The sequence below is a fragment of the Rattus norvegicus genome, chromosome 7, assembly GCF_021556685.1.
Source record: "Rattus norvegicus strain SHRSP/BbbUtx chromosome 7, alternate assembly SHRSP_T2T, whole genome shotgun sequence".
In the NCBI taxonomy this organism is placed as follows: Eukaryota; Metazoa; Chordata; class Mammalia; order Rodentia; family Muridae; genus Rattus; species Rattus norvegicus.
Window position 1 is genome coordinate 136,981,701 of NC_141540.1, and position 20,974 is coordinate 137,002,674.

Consider the following 20,974-nt stretch of genomic DNA (forward strand, 5'->3'; position numbering starts at 1 on the left):
TAAATAGGGGGGAAATATTCTGTGTAGAAAGAAATAATATGTGATTTTAAAGAGGGTCCCCAGAAAGTGCTTTCCCACACCCCCGACCTCAACAATTTCAAATTAGGAAGATTCCACTGGCCGTCCTTATCTCCCGTTGTGGCGCTGAGGCTCCCAGTAGCAGTTCAGCCCATTGGAAACTATGTAGAGTAAATGAAGGCTGAATAAACACACAGCCCCATTTGTCAGACAAACAGGGAGTGTGCACAGGTTAAAAGAATCATGTGCACCTTGCCAAGAAACAAATGAGAACCTAAGAAACGCCCGGCAAAGAGGTCGGAGAACTTGTCCTGAGTCTGACAAGAAAAGGATTTCCTGTCTACTACTATCTTTGATGGAAGGGTTTCCTACAATAGCTAAAGGTGGGATTTGAAAACATGGTAAAAAAAAGAAATCGTGTGAAATCTAGGACTCTGTCACAGATGTGATATTATAAACTAGACAGCATAACACAGAAGAACCCTCATCATTGGGAACAGCAATAGGCCATGTTCCTTTCTAGAAGATTCTTCTAGAGTGGAGCTCATACTGATTATAACTATTGAGTCATGTAAAAGCAATCTATTGCGTCTAAAGGAGATCCAAGCAGATCGGCTGATTCTGGTGGCTTCCAGGGATTCACTGGCCCAGACTCTCGTTCTCCTCGGGCCCCGCTCCTACATTCCAAGTCATCTCCCTTCTGCTCAGCCACACAGCCGGAATGTTAACAGGCTAGCTCTGGCTAGGGGAAATGATCCAGACATCAAAATAAAAACCCAGTGCACACATTGTTCAGACAAATGAGTGCCGGTTTAGAAAAAATACACATAATTAAATTAATAGCTCGTGCTTAACACAAAGTCAATCTCGATGCCAGGAAACTTTGGGGCGGAATAAAACCTTGATGTAGAAAGTAATGGTATAAAGAAAAGAAAAGAAAACACGTGACCATGTCTGTGGATACAGACCAGGGAGTCTTTAAATATGTTTCAAGACTCAGAAGCCACTAGCAAAAAGATATATTTGCTCTAGAGTTCCAGGATGGCGGAACACAGCTGCCTAGAACTCACCCCCTTCTCCTACAAAACAAAACCAAAGTTTCAGGCTGGCCACCACATGGCGAGTGACCCATGGAGAACGCTAGGAGACAGAGGCAGAGAATGAAAACTTGTAAGATTTAGAGACCTCAGGAAATTATCACAGGAAGAAAAGTAAATTACCCCCAGCTCTTTCAATAGCCAGCAGTCGGGAAGTACCTCTCGGGCAAATGGTGAGGATTGAGAGCCCCCACAAATTCTGTCAGTGTGTTTGCTGCAATCTCAGGTACAGAAAAACCATGTGATAACCATCGGTCCACAGCCAGTGCCGACAGGTAACGTGAAATGTGCACAGGAACGCTGCTTTGGAAGTGTGTCAGACATCCTCTCCCATCAGACCCTGAGGTGCTACTGCCAGACGGCCATCGTGAGAAAGAGAATGTTGTCTGGCTTTAGATGGCTCTGTGAGTCACAAAGCCTGTATACCTCACCTCTGAGAGCCCAGAGAGCCCACTGTGTGGTCGTAGGAGGCTGTGCCTCAGACTACAATCCTGGCCTGTAGACCTACATTGGCTTTACCCACTGGCTATCCTACACAGGATGGGAAATGTGACAGAGGAACTGGAATGTGCCATACTTAAGAATCAGGACGGCAGGGAACTTGCTGAGATGGAGGGCACAGCAGTTGTAGGTGGACTCCTCCTCGAGCTGGAACTAAAGGCAGCCACCTGTGTGCTTCTCACCATTCCTTCCTCCTGCTCCATGGGCAAGGCTCTGTTTTGATCATTAGAGACAACACCCTGACTCCTGCAATAACCTTGTTCCATGAAATGCCACACGGGCTGGAGAACTTATGGCTCTAGCTGTGGCCCAGTCCCTGCCTATGCACACAGCTGGTGTCGGGGAGTAAGGATGTTTCCTGGCTCTGGCCAAGATCCTGATTCTAGGTGGGAGGTACCACTGACGCAACAGAGATGAATGTCTCCCTCTCTACTACCCCCGCCCCTGTCTACATTGTCTGGCTATATGCTGCTCTCAGGACTGAATATGAGGACAACCTGAGGGTACTGTGGTTCCTGCTACCTCACAAAAGATGTGGGCTCTTCCTGCCGCATGGTTGGAGGAAGGCGTTTCACCACTGCTGATGTGGGCAGTGCCGGAGGCCTTTGAAGTAGCAAAGCTAGAGTCAAGGAAGTCCAAGGGAGTGTCACTGTTCGACAAGGGCCACCATCCTACTGCAGGCATACCACACCATAAGGACCCCAGATCTAATGCTCTCTACTCATCTCCTACCTTAACAGTTTGAATGTCCTCTTCTGTTAGTGGAGTGTGTATGTACACTTACCTATGCATGCACACATGAAGGATGTCTTCCTTTCTCCCTCTGTCTTACTCCTAAGAAACTGTCTCTCACTAAACCCGAAGCTTGCTATTTCAGCAAGGATAGGTGGTGAGCAGGATCACTGATCCAGTTGTCTCTGTCCTTTGATGCTGGGTTACAGCACTTGCAGCTACTCCAGGGAGTGCCAGAGACTCTACCTCAGGACCACATGCTTGCACAGCAAGTGCTCCTTCTAAGCCATCTTCCTAGCTTTCCTGAAGGTCTCTGAGGCAGTGGGTCTCCTTGACTATACCACAGTATGCACTGTTGTAAAACTCACCAATCATAGCCCAAGAAGAGATAAGTAAATGAGACTATCGTACCAGCTGGAATCAAAACCAACAGTGCATAAGCTGAGAGACTTCAAGATACATCTTCAGGAGAGAGCTGCACACTAAGAAACTCACAGAAGAAATTAAAAAGGAACAAAGATGCCTGGTTCATCATCAGGTTTGCAGGACTCAGGTCTCGTGTAAGGAAACAAATACTTTTTAAAAGATAACATGTTGCCTCCACAGGATCATAGTAGCTCTCTAGTGAAAGATTCCAAAACACTAAAAGTAAATAAAATACCTGAGAGAAATATGTTAACAATTATTTAAAAACTCCATGAAAACCAAGAAAATACAGTCAGTTGAAATTGGGAGACAAAGTAGGAGGGAACGAGAACTTCAGCACAGAGGTAAACATTTCAAAAAGGAAACAGTTAAAAATAATAGAGAACTCAAGAAGGTAAATTAAAAACATAGTCCAAAGTCATAGCAGTGATAAAGTTAATAAAAAGGGAAAGAATATGAACTTCAAGTATGTGTTTATTAGAAATACCTTGGAAATACTATTCAGACTGAAAAAAAAATGAAGATAGAATTAAAATTTTTTGGTGCATCATTAGTAACAAGACATCCATATTTTTGTAATGCTCGAAGGTGAGAAGAAACAAGTTAAAGACACAGACAAAACATCGATTTAAAAACATCAAGGCATTTTCTTAATTTCCAAGTCCAGAAGGTTTATGTATAGATCTACAAATAAACATTATCCCAAATTTATAGCCAAACTGTCAGTGATCTTGGATCTAGCCATTGGAGAGCAGTGGGTTTAGGCGATGAAGAGAGAAAACAGAAGCTTCTGAGACTTATGGGTGAAGGAAAGAACACTCAGGTGGTCTTGTTACAGGCCATCACAAATCAGTATCTCTCTGCCAAACAGGGGAAGAAGACTGGGAAAATTAATGGAGAACTGGAGTCTGGGTACCAGCAGAGACTGGGTAGTAAAGTATCAGAATGTTTCCGCAGCTTTGTGGACTTGGCTTCCGTGAAGATCACGTGACTTGGCTGGAGCTGCTGATGACGACAACCCACGAGATGCCGAGAGTTCGGATGACTCCGACTCTGAGAAGGTGGAGTTTTCAGAGGAACCCATGCTGCTGGGCATCCGGATGAAGCGGAAGACCGGAAGAGAAAAAAATGCGAAGATCAGTAAGATGATCTTTGTTACGTCCAGGCTACCATAACTACCAAACACTTAATGTTTGTTTTAAAGAAAGCCTTATCTAACAGTGGAGGACTGCTTATAGAACACAGACCTTTGTGTTATATATATTTTAGAGGCCTTTTAAAACAACCACAAAGATTTCAAATGCCGTGGGTTACACTTTCCCGGGCATGACTGACCAACCTTGTAGATTCCGTTGTATAAAACGAGAAAGAAATGCTGTACTCAGCTTCCTTGTGTATTAGCGTCTCCGGCCCTCTCACCGTCTTTTCGCCCCTGCAGATGCATTATGGGGGACACTCGCTCTGTTTGTGGGAGATCTTTCATCTTCATCTTTTAGTTTGTTCCGATTTTTTTTTCTTATATAATTCACTCAATACTGTGATGTGTTCATGAGAAATGGGTCCCTTGACCACACTTTGTTAAAGTCACGGACATTGCTGTCACCAGCCACACTGCAGACCACCATTGACAGAGTCCATGCTCACTTAGTCTCAGTGCCTGGACCAGAGCGGCATGAGAGTGAGCACAGGACAATGGTAGGCAAGCTGTCCAATTCAGAAGACTGTGAGTCCAAAATGCCTTTATGTAATATGGTTTTGTAGTTTGGTGACGCTTTGATAAAATGTGGCTAGTTTTTACAGAAGAAAGTATTTCCCTGTTCATTTAGTCCTGTGTATTTAGAACATATACAACTGGAAAATTTTTAAGGTGCTATGTGACCACAGTTCTTTTTTTTTTTTTCCTCCTGAGGTCTAAATAAAGAGAAAGCAGTTTCCCATTAAAAATAACAAAACAAACCACCCAAGCAAACAAACAAAAAAATCCCACAAACCATCGGGCCCATCCCTCTACATCGAAGCATATATAACTCCTGGTGCTAGGACAGCCTGCAGGGACCAACTCCCTCAGGAAGAAGATCTCTGTCCTCTACCTTTCACTCAATAAAATCCTCACGAACTGTCTTAGTCAGGGTTTGTATTCCTGCACAAAACGTCGTGACCAAGAAGCAAGGTGGGGAGGAAAGGGTTTATTCAGCTTACATTTCCACATTGCTGTTCGTCACCAAAGGAAGTCAGGACTGGAACTCAAGCAGGTCAGGAAGCAGGAGCTGATGCAGAGGCCATGGAGGGATGTTTCTTACTGGCTTGCTTCCCCTGGCTTGCTCAGCCTGCTTTCTTATACAACCCAGGACCACCAGCCCAGGGATGGCACCACCCACAAGGGGCCCTACGCCCTTGATCACTAACTGAGCAAATGCCTTACAGATGGATCTCATGGGGACATTTCCTCAGCTGAGGCTCCTTTCTCTGTGATAACTCCAGTTTGAGTCAAGTTGACACACAAAACCAGCCACTACACTAACTTACTCATTCTTCTCTGACCTTGTATGTAGTCCTGGGGAGATAATCTGCAATAGTATCCAACAAGACAGAGGCAAGAAGATTGCAAATGCTCGAGGCCAGCCTGGTCTATACAGTGAGCTGCAGGTCAGCCAGGCCAGCCTGGTCTAGACAATGAGCTGTAGGTCAGCCAGGCAATACAGTGAGACATTGTCAGAGCAAAGCAAAGCAAAACAAAACAAAAGTCTTCTTGATACCAATAACATGAAACACAATGGCCCAAATGTCCAGGGCAAACCTCCAGGGCAAACCTCGAGGAACATAGCATGGAATTCTATGAGAAAAGCTTGTGGTGATAAATGATACAGTACCTACATAAAAGGAAGCAGAAAGATTTCAAATAAGCGATGTGGGAATGCACCTCGGCAACTTAGATCAACAAGAAACAACCCAAATCCCAAATTATAGAATACAAGGAATTCCAAAGACACAGACATGAATGAAATACAGACTGGGTAGTCAGTACAAGGAATCAATAAACAGTTGGTTCTTCTAAAACGTAAATAAAATCAACAAAATGTTTAACCAGATAAAGCAAGAAAAATCGAAAATAAGCAAATTAAATAGTAAATTAAATGAAATCAGCAAGAATGGAGACGTTGAAATAAACACCTCAGAAACACAAAGAACTATTGGAAGTTTTTTTTTTTAACTCTTCTAACAAATTAAAAAACCTAAAAGGAGATGAATTCTATACCCGTGTGATCTCCCAAAACTGAATTGTGAGGGGAAAATCTTAACAGATCAATAACAACCAATGAGATCAAGTCGGTAATAAAATGTTTTTCAACAAAGAGAACCCCAGCAGTAGAGGAATTCATCATTGAATTTTACCAAATGTTTGAAGAAGAATCAAAACCTGTTCCCTAAAAATGAAAGAGAGGAAACCTTCCAAAACCTTTTTCATGAGAGCAACATTATCCTATTGCCAAACCTACAAAGATAGATGTGCATGCACATGCATACACAGGGAGAGAGAGAGAGAGAGAGAGAGAGAGAGAGAGAGAGAGAGAGTCAGAGACAAAGAGACAGAGAGAGATAGGGAGACAGACAGACAGAGACAGAGAGACAGAGACAGAGACAAGGAGAGGCAGAGAGAGAGAGGGGTGGGGGGAGACAGACAGAGACAAAGAACTATAGACCAAGATCTCTGATGAACTGAGAAATAAAGATTCTCATTAAAACACTAGCAAATCAAATTCAATAGTGTATCCAAAGATCATTTATCATGATTAATTCAGTTTCATCACAGAGACACAAAGATAATTCAATATATACAAATATATCACATCAACAGAATGAAGGATATAAATCAAATAATTGAAATGGACACTGAAGGGTTCTTTGAAAAGTCAGTTGTGTTAGTGTTTCGCTGGAGCAAACACATGAAGGAACGTTTAGCTGAAGCAGACACAGGAGAGAGGATGTTCTGCTAAAGCAAGCACATGAAAGGACATGTGATGAAGGATTTTTTTGCTAACAACCCGTATGTTGTCCACCTTACAATGTGTAGTTATGCTACAATTGTCTAGGCTCCATAGAGAAAAATGTCCCAAAAAACTTTTGGTGGTGTGTTATAGTTTCTTGTTGCTTCTATGGTCTCGGACTTATTGGCAGAGTGATGTCAGCTGAGACAGACACATGTGGGAAGGCAAGACACATGCTGAGGCAAGACTCATGGAGGACACAGGATGCTTGGAGAGAGTATAAATAGGACTCAGTGGACACTGACAGAGGCTGAGTTTGGCTTATATATAGAGCAAGCTGTACAATGTTCATGGGTCTCCAGTCTTCACTGACCTTTGCTTAGCTGAGAGAGGCATAGCCTAGAACTTTCCTTGCCATTCCTTTTGGTCCCTTTTGACTCAAGCAGAAGCTGAGGGCCTGGCTGTCTCTGTTAGATAGTGCCACCACTGCTGATTCATGGTTGCTATCCCAAGGCCACAGAACTGGACTGCTGCTGTATCCATGAAGTGTTTGTGGGTGGATGGAGCTGCTGCTGCTGCTGCTGCTGCTGCTGCTGCTGCTGCTGCTGCTGCTGCTGCTGCTGACCTGTGAGCAGAACTGTCGATGTCTAGACAACACAGACGAGAGTTGTTCTAAAGAACCTTTTTGAACAGGTCTACTTTCCTGTATCGTTCTTTACTGTCTCTGGTGGGTGGTGGGTTAAAAGGGAGGTTAAAACTTGAAAAAAAAATCCATCATTAAAAATAGGTTTTAAGAAATTAAAGTTACAAATTATCATCTCAACAGATACGGAAAGGCACTTGATACACTTCGGCGTCTCTCTATGACAACAGCCTGGAAAATGCTAGGTATTAAAAGGGATGTCAGCAATCCTAAAGACGAAGTGTGAGAATTCACACCCATGTCATAGTGAAGGAGGGCACTTTGTGTGACACTGGAAACAGGAGTGAGTTGTACACTCGGCCAAGAGCTTTTACTCAATGGACTACTAGAGTTCTAAGTTAAAGTAATTAGGCAGAAGGGAAGAAGTCAAACCAGGCCTTCTATAATAGCAAATTATATGACTTTAGACAGGAAAACATGAAGGTCCACCAAAAGACGATAAAATCTAATGACGTTCGTATCGTAGCCAGGTAGAAGCCAGTGCACATTCATTAGCTTTTCTTTTTTTCTTTTTTTTTTTTCTTTTTCTTTTTTTCCGGAGCTGGGGACCGAACCCAGGGCCTTGCGCTTCCTAGGCAAGCTCTACCACTGAGCTAAATCCCCAGCCCCCTCATTAGCTTTTCTATGCACTAGTGATGCATTTGCTGAGCACAGAATCAGGAAAGCAAGCTGGGGATGACGGTAAGCTGGGGTGATGGCAAGCTGGGGTGGGCAAGCTGGGAATGAAGGCACACACCTCTGCTTTCAGGGCCAAGACTTAATGGTCATGACTTCAAGAGTGCCTAGGACCACTTACCAAGACTATCTGAAGAGGGAGGAGGAAGAGGGAGAAAGGGGAAGGAAGGAAGGAAAAAATGAGAGAGAAGGGAGGAAGAGAGGGGAGAAAGTAGAGAAAGGAAAGGGAAGAATACAAATCGGGAAAGCAGTTGCATACACAACAGCACTTCCCCCACCCCGTGGGATTGGGGGAGGGGGCAGATCAGGAATAAGGTTAACCAAGGAAGACTCGTGCCATTGGAAGCACAGAACTTTAATGAGAGAAATTGAACAAGGCAGGGGAAAAAAATGGAAAGATCACCCACATTCTTGAATTTTAAAAAGCAACCAAAACAGAGTTCTGGTAAGACGCACAACGGACTAAGGCTGGAGAGATGGCTCAGGAGCTAAGAGTGTGCGCTGCTCTTGCAGAGGACATCAGCTTGAATCCTAGCACCCACGTGGCAGCTCACAAGCACTTACAACTTCAATTTTAAGAGATCCAATTTCCCCGACTTCCACATGTGCACTCACACAGACATAAATAATAAAAAGCAAGTCTAAAAAAAAAATAGATTCCTAAATACTGCCCCAAAATAATCACATCAAACTCAAGAGTCTCAAATCACAGCAAACACATTCAACCCCCGTCAAAATAAAATTATATCATTCAAAGGTCTAGAAAAAAAAAATAATCTGAACCTGTAGCAATGCTCCAGATACCCTGAATCTTGAGCAAAAGGAACACAGCTGGAAACACGACAGGACCTGACATGATGACTTTTCCACAGAGCCATATAGACAGATACGCACATCAGTCAGGGTACAATGGAGTGCCCATGAACCAGAAGATTCCAACAAAGCTCCAAACACAGCCAGAAAAGACTGAAAATCAAAACTTCATCAAAATTTCTTATCTTGTGCAAAAATCAATTCAATGGGGCTGGCAGTGTTTTTCAGTGGTAGGAGGCTTGCCTGACATGCACTGGACCCCTCATTCAATCCCCAGCCCTGCAAGAAAGAGGTAAAGAAAAAAACAAAAAACAAAAAAAAAAAAACAAAACAAAAAAAAAAAAAAAAACTCAAACCAACTGAAAGAGTATCAAAATCTGACATTCAGAAACTACTAAAAAAAATGTAGGGGAACACTTTCAAACATTGGCACAGGCAATAAAGTTCCTGGATAGGATTGTAAAATCAGGGGCTACGTGGGGAGCTGACAAATGGAGTCTCGGCTACTTTAAAAGCCTCTGTATAGGAAAGGAAAGTAACAAAAGGTGACAGAATGCAGGAAGTGCCTGCCAGCACTCACTGGACAGATTTAGCACCCAGAGCATGCAACATAGGCTAGTGATCTCTTTGGACACGTCCAAGGGTTAAAAAAACATCAACGAGCTAGTAAGTACCTGGAAAATGCTCATACCATTCACCATCAGAGAAATTCTAAACAAAACTCCAAGGAGCTGCTATCTTATGGAGTGGAAGTAGTTATTGTCAAGAAAAGCAAAAACTAAATGAGAAACAATAAATTTAGGCATAGAAAAAAATTAAAAAGCTTTTACTCCTTGGTGGGGAGAATGTTGATTTGTTACTATAGCTATGTGAAAAATTGGGCAGGAAGGAAGTCCTGAAAGACTAAACATTGGTCTGCAATAGGATCCACCTACTGTGCTTCTAGATACATCTCCAAGGAGATGAAATCAGGAGACCAATGAAATGCCTGCATTCCATGTTTAATAATAACAAATGTATAAAATCAGCCTAAGTGACCACATAATGGAGTAAAAAAATGTAGCATATACACAAATGGAGTACTATGTAGCCATAAAGAAAATGTAGCATATACACAAATGGAGTACTATGTAGCCATAAAGAATGAAGTCCTCTTGGGGTTGGGGATTTAGCTCAGTGGTAGAGCGCTTACCTAGGAAGCGCAAGGCCCTGGGTTCGGTCCCCAGCTCCGAAAAAAAAAGAACCCAAAAAAAAAAAAAAAGAATGAAGTCCTCTTATTTTCAGCAAAATAAATGGAGGTATAAAACAGTCTATTAAGTGAATTAAACAGGACACAGTTTAAACAGTCCTGCTGGTTCCCATTCACACATGGAAGCTAAGAAGAAGTCGGCTTAAAAGCAGAACAGACAAGATAAAGCAAGAAGTAAAAGAAGGAGGTTAGATGTGTTCAGTGTACACTATACAAATGTCTGGGACTATTGTGCAGAAATCCATTGATATGTATAATCAATCATGTTCCTAAACAATTTTAAATAACATCAACTTTATTACAAGGCAAAAAAAAAATGGTAAGAATTAAGTGTTTCCAGAACATAAAATCAAATAAAAATGTGAAGAACAAAAATAGTTAAATTTAAACATACTTAAACACATACTATGAACAGAATAAAAAATTGGACAACACAAAATATTATACCTCATAATACAAACGAGACTCAATAAATTGCTAGACATTGTGTGTTTATGATACAAAGATCTAATTCAGTCTAGGGCTTCGCATGTGCAAAGCAAGCATTCTGCCACTGGGCCACGTTGTCAGCCCTCACATTTGATTTTTTAGAAAATGGTTTTGACAATTGTAAAATAATTTTATATATATATATATATATATATATATATATATATATATACATACATATGTGGATAGTTATTTTAATTATAAAAAATTTTAATTTATGGATCTTTCATGAAAAAAGTAAAGAATACAAACAAAAAGTGAATGCAACAGCCTTAAAATGTTTTAAGCTCTCTAAGGTCCACAAATATAAAAGTAAAGGAGTAAGTTTTAAGATTCACAGACTCAGAGCTGAAACAGGCCCGGGCAGGTCCAGGCACGCCCAGGCCCTGTGGGGCCTGCCCCCCCCCTTAAGACTAACAGACCATAAAGATAAAAAGGAAGGAATGCAGGAACCAGCCCGAGTTATCGGGACTGACTCTTAGGCCATCTGGCAGGAAGGGATAAGCCCCTAGCCCCTGACATTCCGGACGCCCCAGCCTGCACGTACTCTTTTGCTATGTTGTAACCTCATTTGAATATGCTTGAAGTAGCCAATTGTGTGTAACCATACATCCGCTCCTCATTTGAATCCACCAATCAAGTCCCGGTAACCATGCATTTGCTTCTGTATGCCTACTTCTGCTCCCCAGAGCCCTATAAAAACCGGTCCCCGGGGGCTGGGGATTTAGCTCAGTGGTAGAGCGCTTACCTAGGAAGCGCAAGGCCCTGGGTTCGGTCCCCAGCTCCGGAAAAAAAAAAAAAAAAAAAAAAAATAACGGTCCCCGGTCTTGCTGGGCCGGCCAGTCCTTCCGAGCTGACTGAGACGCCCGCAGGTATCTGTGTATCCTGACAATAAACCCTCTTGATGATTGCAAAAAAAAAAAAAAAAAAAGTTTTAACCTCTCTCAGACAAATGGAAATTGTCATTTCCCATATCTTATCAGCAAGTACTTGTCATTTTGATAGTACAATATTTGGAGTTTTGTGATGGAAAAAGAAAGCATTGTTGACATGGTGGAATCGGTAGTTGTCGAGGACCCTGTGGAGACCTGTTGGATGGCAGTTGGCAACCTGGAGTTTTCATACCTTCTGCCCCGGTAGAGGTGCTTCTGGGCACATGGGCAAAGGCCACATGCTCAAGCTGTTTCCTGCATCGCTGTCCCAAGGGTCTGATTAAATTAATTACAGTTTATCTAGAAGATTGGCTGTGAGAACCAGGAAGATTTTTATGTTTAAAAAAGAAAGAAAAGGAAAGGGAAAAAGAAAAAGAGAAGAAAACAAACCAACTCCTTGCTCCGTTAAAAGAAACAGCGTAAGGAGCACTGTGCTGACCTTTTTATTTTATGTATGTGAGTGCACTGTCGCTGTCTTCAGACACCAGAAGAGGGCATCAGATCCCATTACAGATGGTTGTGAGCCACCATGTGGTTGCTGGGAACTGAACTCTAGACTTCTGGAAGAGCAGCCAGTGCTCTTAACCACTAAGCCATCTCTCTAGCCCTGTGCTAATCTTTTTATGTCCCCTGAACACAAGCTACAGTCTTCAGGGAGGAGGGAGCCTCCACTGAGGAAATGCCTCTAAAAGATGAGCCTGTAGGATATTTTCTTGACTAGCGATTGATGTAGGAGGGCCCAGCTCTCTGTGGGTAGTAACACTCCTGGGCTCTTGATCCTGGGTTTTGTAACAAAGGCTGGTCAAAACAATAAGGAGCAAGCCAATAGCATGGCGCCTCCCCCTCCCCCCCCCCCATGGCCTCTGCATCAGCTCCTGCCTCCAGGTTCCTGTCTTGCTTGAGTTCCTGTCCTGACTTCCTTCCATGATGAACACTGATGTGGAATTGTGAGCCAAACAAACCCTTTTCTCTCGGAGTTGCTTTGGTCATGGTGTTCATCACACAGCAGTAACCCTAACAAAGAAACACTTTATATACAGCATTACATCTGAGTGGAAAGAGTTCATATTTGCTTAATATGGAGAATTCTAAAGCTGAGGGAGAAAGTCCTGAAGGCAGCTAACTCTGGGGAGGGAAGGGCACAAAGGGACACTTTTCCTCTCACAACTCACCTCACTCTTACCCGAAAAGCAACGACTTTAGAATCACAACTGACTTCAATGAAACACAAATTTACTCTTTTGTTGTTTGTATAAGAAAAGAAATAAACTTCTCACTTTTAGTTCAAAGAACTGCCTCAGACATAACCCAGGAGTCTTTCAATAAACACAACTATTTAGAGTACAAGGAACCTCCTTACAGATACATCTAAATATTTACCTACAGCCATATGTCTAGGATATAAAAGTATAATTGTAAGCTATGTATTATAATACACAATTATGTAGTATATAATTATTTATATATAAGTATATAACATAGGTCTATGCATTTATAAAAGTTTTATTTACATATATATGTATATATATATACATATATATACATAGTGTGTGTGTGTGTGTGTGTGTGTGTGTGTTTTGCAGGAAATATTTCAAAAAGGCACCATCCCACATAAATCAGGCTACTCTCTGGCCCCGGCGGTCCCGCCCCCATGGCTAGCCCCAAACAACGACCGCCCAGCTTGTGGTTCTCTTGCTGTGTATCCTGCTCATGTTCCTAGCCACTCACTTCCTGTGGTTATTGTCACAGATACCCGTAACCCGGTAAAATCAAAATTCTAGAGGCTTGTAATTTATCAGTCAGATTTATATTAGTAAATTCTCGACTCACAAAACGCCTGCACAAAGAACTCAAAACTCCGTTGATATAAACACACGCTGCACACCTAGATGGGGCAAACGCACCCTACTTATTCAATCATCTAAGAAATTCCCAATACTTACGGCTCCCAGGACTGTGTGGTTCCGGCTTCTCTTTCTCTCTGTCTCCTCCTGTCTCCCTGAGTTCATCTCTGAAACTCTCAGCCTGCCTTCCTTTTCCACTGCCCAATCACGGGCTCTCGCCTTATCTCGTGCCTTCCCTCGCCTGCATATAGACAGCAAACCACGTGTGTGTGTAGTTTTTACTGTGTTGAAGCGTGACGAAGGCATGCTGTACTTTGCAATGAAACCCACAGCCAACAGCATGCTAAATGGAGGAAAATGCAAAGTAACTCCATTGACATTGGGAATGGAACAGGGCCATGAACTATCCCTATTCACATTCAATATTATGCTCAAAGAACTAGCTGGAGTGCTAAGACGAGAGAAATAAAGGGATAAAAATAGGAAGAGAAGTCTGACTCTCCCTTTCTGTAGATAATATGATACTATATACAAGAGATCACGAAAACTCTTCAAGAAATCTAGAAACAATCGATGATTTTAGCCAAATAGCAGGCTATAAGCCAACTTACAAAAAGCCATACCTTTTCTACACACCAGCAAGTACATAGAGAATAGGGACGTGAACACGCTCCCACTCAGAATACCTATAAATAAAATAAAGTGTCTAGAAATAAACCTAACTGAGGCGGTGAAAGACCCCAACAATGAAAATTTAAAGCCTCTGTAAAAAGAAATATGTGCTAGAAAACAGGTATTCCATGGGCATACATTTATAGAATTCATACTGTGAAAATGACCACTCTACCAAAAGCCATTCACATATTTAGGATAATCTCAAAAAAAAAAAAAAAAAAAAAAAAAAAAAAAAAAAAAAAAACCACCAAACAAACAAAACCCAAAAACTCTCCATCCATTCTTCACAAAAACAGAGAAAAACTATTCTTAAATTCATTTGGAACCACAAAAGACCCTAGCTAGCCAAAGAAAATGCAGGCATAATGAACAGTGCTAGGGTTGGCCATCATATACCTCAAGATTACAGAGCCACGGTAATAGAAACAATATGGCAAAGGTATAAAAAGAGAAATGGAGACCACTGGGGAAAAAAACAGAAGATCCCAACATGAGTGCATGTAATGACAGGCATCTAATATTTGACAACGACAAAAACATGTACTGGAAGAAGGAAAGTATCTTCCACAGATGTTGCAGGGAAAGCTGATGTCCACATGCGGAAGAATTAAATAAGGCCCACGTCTTGCACAAAACTAATTCCAGTTGTATTGAAGACCTAAATAGTGAAATACTAGAACTGATGGAAAAAGCCATTGGCAGTACCCTTCAAGATGTACATGCATCGAGGGACTTTTTAAATAAGACCCATGTGTTCAGGAATTGAGGCCAACAGCTGGCAGGTGGGACTTCATAAAACTAAAAAGCCTCCGCACAGCTAAAGTCATAACCAATTGCCCTAAAGATGAAGCTCACACAGTTGGAGAGAATCTTCTCAGCTGTTCATCTGGCAGGGGACTAATATCCAGAACACACGAAGAACTCAAAAAGCAGAGTCAGGAAAACAAGTGACCTACTCGAAAACTAGACTGTGGATCTGAACAGAAATAAACACAACAGAAAAATTTCTCAAGGAACGTTCGATCTCCTTAGCAAATATGGAAATGCAAATCAAAATAACGTTGGGATTTCACCTCACCCCAGTCAGAATGGCCAGATTAGCAGAACAACAGACAACAAATGCTAGAGAGGCTGTGGGGGAAAGGCACCCCTTTTTCACTGCTGACGGAACTGTAAGCTGGTCTAGCTAGTCGGGAAATCAGTATGGAGAATCCTCAGAAAGCTACCATGCAACCCAGCTATACCACTCCTGGGAATATGCACAAAGGACTCCACCAGGGACTCCACAGAGACTTGACCAGCCATGCTCATTACTGCTATGTCACTAATAACTAGGAAAGGGAAACCGCTTAACTTTCAATCAATGAATCCAGAAGAAACTGCAGGGTTCTGCTAATCAATCCAGAGTCTGCAGAAGTGTCAAGAAGCCACCAAAACACCAGAAATTCTTTGATGTGTTTCTCTTTATAAAGTCTCGACAGACGATGACCAGCAAAGAGTGGCAAGGCAAACCCACACCACACAGCATCATCCACTGTCTGTTGGGTTGTATTTACACCCTTTTCAAACATCATGTGTTCCCTCAAGTATCTGCCCTAGCCATTACATGCCCCCTTTCCAGGCAGCTTCCAAAAAAACGCTATGTGTCTGTTCTCAGAAAAACATCCCCCCACATGTCTGCTTCAACAAAAACATCCCCTCATAAGACTGTTTCCAGAAAAACACCATATGACATAGATGAGTCTCCAAAGGAACCAGAGATTTCCAATTCAACTCAGCTATAAATAAAATGAAATCATGAAATTTGCAGACAAATGGATGGAATGAGAAAATATTATGTTGAATGGATAACCCAGTCCTAGAAAGTCAGACATTGACTGTTTCCTCTCATCTGTGGCTGCTAAATCTGAACGTTCAGATATGAGCATATAATCTGGAGTAACCATAGAACCCAGGAAGGTAAAGGGGGCCATTGCAGGGGTCAGAGGGTGATAAAGAGTGGGATATCATGTTAAAATAATTTCAATAGGGAGATAAGAAAAGGGGGCATAAAATGAGAAGTCAATACAGAGAGAACAGCTGAGAGTAAGGGTGTCTAAAAAATAAAGTCTTAGTCATATCTACTAATCTAAAACCATATATAATACATATATGTCTATGTGTGTGCACATATAGTTTAAACAAAATGTCCCACCTGAGCTGGTGTGGGTTTAATGAGAATGGCCCCATAGGCTCATACATTTGAATGTTTGGGTTCTGGGTAGTGGAATTCTTTGGGAAGGACTGAAAGTTGTGGCCTTCTTGGAGGAGTTGTTTCATTGGGGATGGGCCTTGAGGTTCCACACCAAGCCTAGTCACACTCTTTTTCCGCCTGCAACTTGTGGATTGAAGAGCTCAATTGGTTTTCCAATGCTAAGTGGTCAGTCCCAAAAGCATATGCATACAAGCCACACTGTATTGACTGAGCATATTGGATTTCTGCTTCTCTCTCTCTCTCTCTCTCTCTCTCTCTCTCTCTCCCTCCCTCCATATATATTTGCATGTGCATGTGTGTGTGTGTGTGTGTGTGAGAGAGAGAAAGAGAGAGAGAGAGAGAGACAGAGAGAGAGAGAGAGAATTAAAAGGAAAAGAAGTCATGAATTTGAGGGAAAGCAAGATAAATGGAATATATAGGAGGGGTAGGAAAGAAAGAAAGGGAAAGAGAAATGTGAAGCACTTTGGGGGCTGCCTCTAGAAACTTGGAGGAAATTTGACAGGCCAGGACAAAGAAGTAAGGGCAAGGTGGGAATCTGACTTGGGGCCAGGATTCAGGAGATAGGCTCAGATTCAAAACATTTACATTTACATTTACATTTACATTTACATTTACATTTACATTTACATTTACATTTACGTTAATGCAAAGCTCAGAGCAGGCTCAGGTGAGGCATGTGTGGCAGTCCTTTTGTCCTGGTCATCAGGATTAGCCTCTAGAACCCTGGTTACAGGATTCTCATTATTGCCTTGCTTGTTCCTTGACCCAGAACTGATCTTATTACTTGCATGTAATTAAAATGGTATAAAGGCAGATTAGGAAAAATAAACCTGCCTCAGCCTCATCACTGGCTGGGGCCATGCTACAGTGCTGTCTAATCGTCTTTTTCTTTTTAACCCTTGCTCCTACCCTGGAGAACCTGTTGACTGACTGAGTTGGCTTGGTCAAATGGGGCCTCAATGATGGCGCTCCAATAAGCTGTGTCAAGTAAAGGACAACTTGGCAGGAAGCAGCTGGAGACTGTTGCAGGGTTTGCTAAGGGTTGATGAGGCTATGGATCCTGTGGGGGCATTGCAGCCTGGCTTACCTACTCCAGCTGCCATTCCAAGAAATGCATATAGAATTATTATGGATTGGAAGCACTGATTTTATACTATTCCTTTACACCTTCGTGATTGTAAAAGGTTTGCATGTGGTATCCCTGCTTGTAATTTTGGAGATCCCGTGAAGCAATATTGTTGGAAAGTTTTGCTTCAAGGAATGGCTAATAGCTCTACATTATGTTAAAAAAAAATTAGTCAATTCAGCACAAGAAGTTAGGGACTTTGAATCTTCCAGCAAATATTATTCATTATGTGGATGATATTTTATTAGCTGATCCCTCTGAAGGAATTTTACTACAAGTATTTGCTCTCATACAGTGAGCTTAATATTTTGGAGTAGTTGTTGCTCCAGAAAAGATTCAAAGGCAATATTTTTTTCGATATTTGGGATAACAGTCATATCCTAAACAAATTGTAGCACAGAAAATTCAAATAAGAAAAGATAGATTACTTACTTTAAATTACTTTCAAAAGTTGTTAGGAGATATTAATTGGCTAAGACCTCACCTTATGCTCACCCCAGGAGGACTTAAGCCTCTGTTTGATATTCTCAAGGGGGATGCAAACCCTAATTCCCCTCAACAGTTAATTGATGAAGACATAGCTTTGCAGAAGGTAAAGGAAGCTATTAGTCAACAACAGATAGGTTATATAGACTATGATCAATTGTTGGTTGTTTGCACCCACAGCAGTCCTTTGGTAAAAAGAGACCATTAATGTGGATTCATCTTTCCTTGTATCGAAGCAAAGTTTGAAACCCTGTTCTGCATCTGCATTGCTGTGTTAATACAGAATTGTAGAATAGAATCATGAAAGTATTTTGGAGAGAATGTCTTAAGCAACTGGTGAAATATTTGTTCCTTATTCCAAAAGCAATTAAATTGGTTCTTGCAGAATACCGATGTTCGACCTATTGCATGTGTGAACTTTGCAGGCAAAATTGATTATCATTATCCAAAAGAAAGTCGTTTCAATTTGCCTGTATGCATGTTTTTGTATTTCCTGTAAGTTTGTGTATATAGCCAACAGAGAATGTGCTTACTGTATTTACAGACGGCTCATCTAATGGGAAGGCAGTGTATGTAATTGGACCACATATTCATTCTCTTTGAGTTTCCCCCTGCTTGAGCACACATAGTTGAATTTCGTGCTATAACCACTGTCTTGGAAATGTTGAAAAATCAAGCTTTAAATTTGTATACTGATAGCCAATATATAGCTTATGGTTTGCAATTGCTTGAAAGTGTTCCTTTTTTTTAGACTGCTAATTTTCAAATTTTGCAATTATTTATGCAAATACAACTTAATTTAAGAGAAGGTACTGTTGCTTGCTTTATAGGATATTTAAGAGCTCATACTGGATTGCCTGGACCCCTTAGTGCAGAGGGCAATGCCACAGCAGAACATAGGAACAATTAGCCATACAATCTCATTTTTTACAACATCAAAATATTAATAGCTTAAGACAACAATTTGGTGTTTCTAGGGAATGTGCACGTCAAGTTGTAAAGACTTGTCTTCAATGTCCTCAACTTCTTCCTGTACCATATAATGGTGTTAATTTCCAGGACTTATACCTAATCAATTGTGGCAAGTGGATGTTACTCCTATTTCTGATTTTGGAAAATTAAAATACATACATGTGACCATTGACACCACTTCAGGCTTTCTAGTTACAACTGCTTTAACAGGAGAAGCAACTAAAAATGCAATGAGTCATTGCCTACGTTGTTTTTCTATGTTTGGTGTTTCAAATCAGATTATAACAGATAATGGAACTGGCTACTGAAATCAATCATTTGAGACGTTTTGTTGAAAATTTAATATTACCCATATTACTGGGCTTCCTTATAATCCTTAAGCACAAGGTATTGTGAATCAGGTATTGTGGAGCTTTAAAACAATATTGTTATAAAATAAAGAGGGGGGGTTACATCCCTGTACACCACACAATTATTTAAATCAAGCTCTTTTTTATTTTAAAATTTTAAATTTGGATGCGAAGGAACTCTCTCCTGAGTGTCTATGGCACCCTACAACTAGGCATACTTATGCCTAGGTGAAAAGGAAGGATCCACTTACTGGCATATGGCATGATTCCAATCAGGTATTAATACAGGGAAGAGAACGTGTCTTTACTTTTTCCACCACACGATGCTGCAGGAGTGTGGAAGCTGCCACAGTGACTAGTGAGACACGCTGATGCTGGGACAAAGAATGATCCTGACCTGTGAGCTTGCTGAGTGCCCTGACAATGGTGGCAGGGAAAGCTGTACTGGACATATGTTCCTGACCCACCTTTGTTTGCCTATATCCCAGATTGGACACGCTGCCTTGCTTCAAGCTTTTAGACCTGGTGGGATAGATAATGAAAAGGAGAAGTTACAATGACTCTTCTCTTTTCTTTAATGTGACTGGATATTCTGACTCAATCATGGGCTGGTTTAGAAATCAATCCAATATTGGAAATAACAGTCTTAATTTGGAAGGCTGATTCTAGACATTTTCAGAGATATTTGAAAATTGACAGCTGTCTTGTATGAAGTTACATTGGCAGTGGATAAATCTGGGAGAGGATCTGGACTTCAAACAAATACTAATGCATGTGCTAAGGCTCCTAAATCTTTTATTAATTGACCGTGTTTAAATTACTTTTGTCTCTTCTACAGTCTTTAATATAAGTCGTATTGATTGTACACTTTCTAATTGTGTTAATGTATCGAAGTCTGACATGTCTGTTATGGTGGTTTATCAACCAGCTTTTGTTCTATTGCCTGTGAGTACTACAGGGCCTTGGTATTCTGAAAAAGGTTTGCAAACACTGGAAGAAGTGAGTCAGGCCTTAAGCAGAAGCAAGAGGATAGTGTGTTTGATTATTGCTGGTATAGCAGCTTTAATTGCAGTATTAGCTAGTACTACTGCTTCTGCAATTGCGTTAACACAAGAAGTTAAGACAGCTACATTTGTTAATCATTTACCAAAACATGTTACTAATGTTCTGAGTATTTAGGAGGATTTAGACAGGCATTGGGAACAACGGGTTGATGCTCTTTATGGTACTATTCAAGTTATTGGAGAGGGTGTTCAGAGATTAAGAGTAAGAAGCCATCTCAAGTGTCATGCTAAATATCAATGGATTTGTGTTACTTCTAAAATGTACAATGATAGTCACTATAATTGGAGAAAAGTTCAAAGACACTTGCAGGATATTTGGCATAATTCTAATGAAAGGTAGAAGTTTTGAGGTTGCCTCCCCCACCCTAGACAAAGGTTCAGAGAAGAAAAAAATTGGTTAGGCCCTGGGATTGTATGTTCCAGGAAGCTTCTCCTAGGACCATAGAATGGGTAATTACATCGGCCGGTTCGACAACTCTCTCCCAGGAACTAGCTGACCATAAAGTTAGATTAAAATCTTAGAGAACAATCTTGAGAAGCAGGAAGCTTCTCCCAGGAACCATAAAGTTAAACAATCTTGAG

At 41.3% G+C, this 20,974-nt stretch overlaps 1 protein-coding gene across 5 annotated transcripts in view; it reads right to left on the bottom strand.

Annotated features, from left to right (window-relative positions):
• Positions 1–3,230: 3,230 nt before the first annotated feature.
• Positions 3,231–20,974, bottom strand: part of LOC148004954 (uncharacterized) — a 34,326-nt gene continuing 16,582 nt past the window's right edge. For 2 of the 5 annotated variants that reach the window (XR_015625946.1, XM_087559863.1), the window contains 2 exons: positions 7,134–7,407; positions 3,231–3,862 (listed from right to left, as the gene is read on the bottom strand). Coding sequence is in view for 1 of the 5 variants with exons in the window: in XM_087559863.1 (XP_087415989.1) it covers positions 7,264–7,407 (144 nt within the window). In the remaining 4 variants the exon portion in view is untranslated. The remainder of the gene's footprint in view (positions 3,863–7,133; positions 7,408–20,974) is intronic. The other 3 variants (XR_015625944.1, XR_015625945.1, XR_015625947.1) reach the window with 3 other exon arrangements.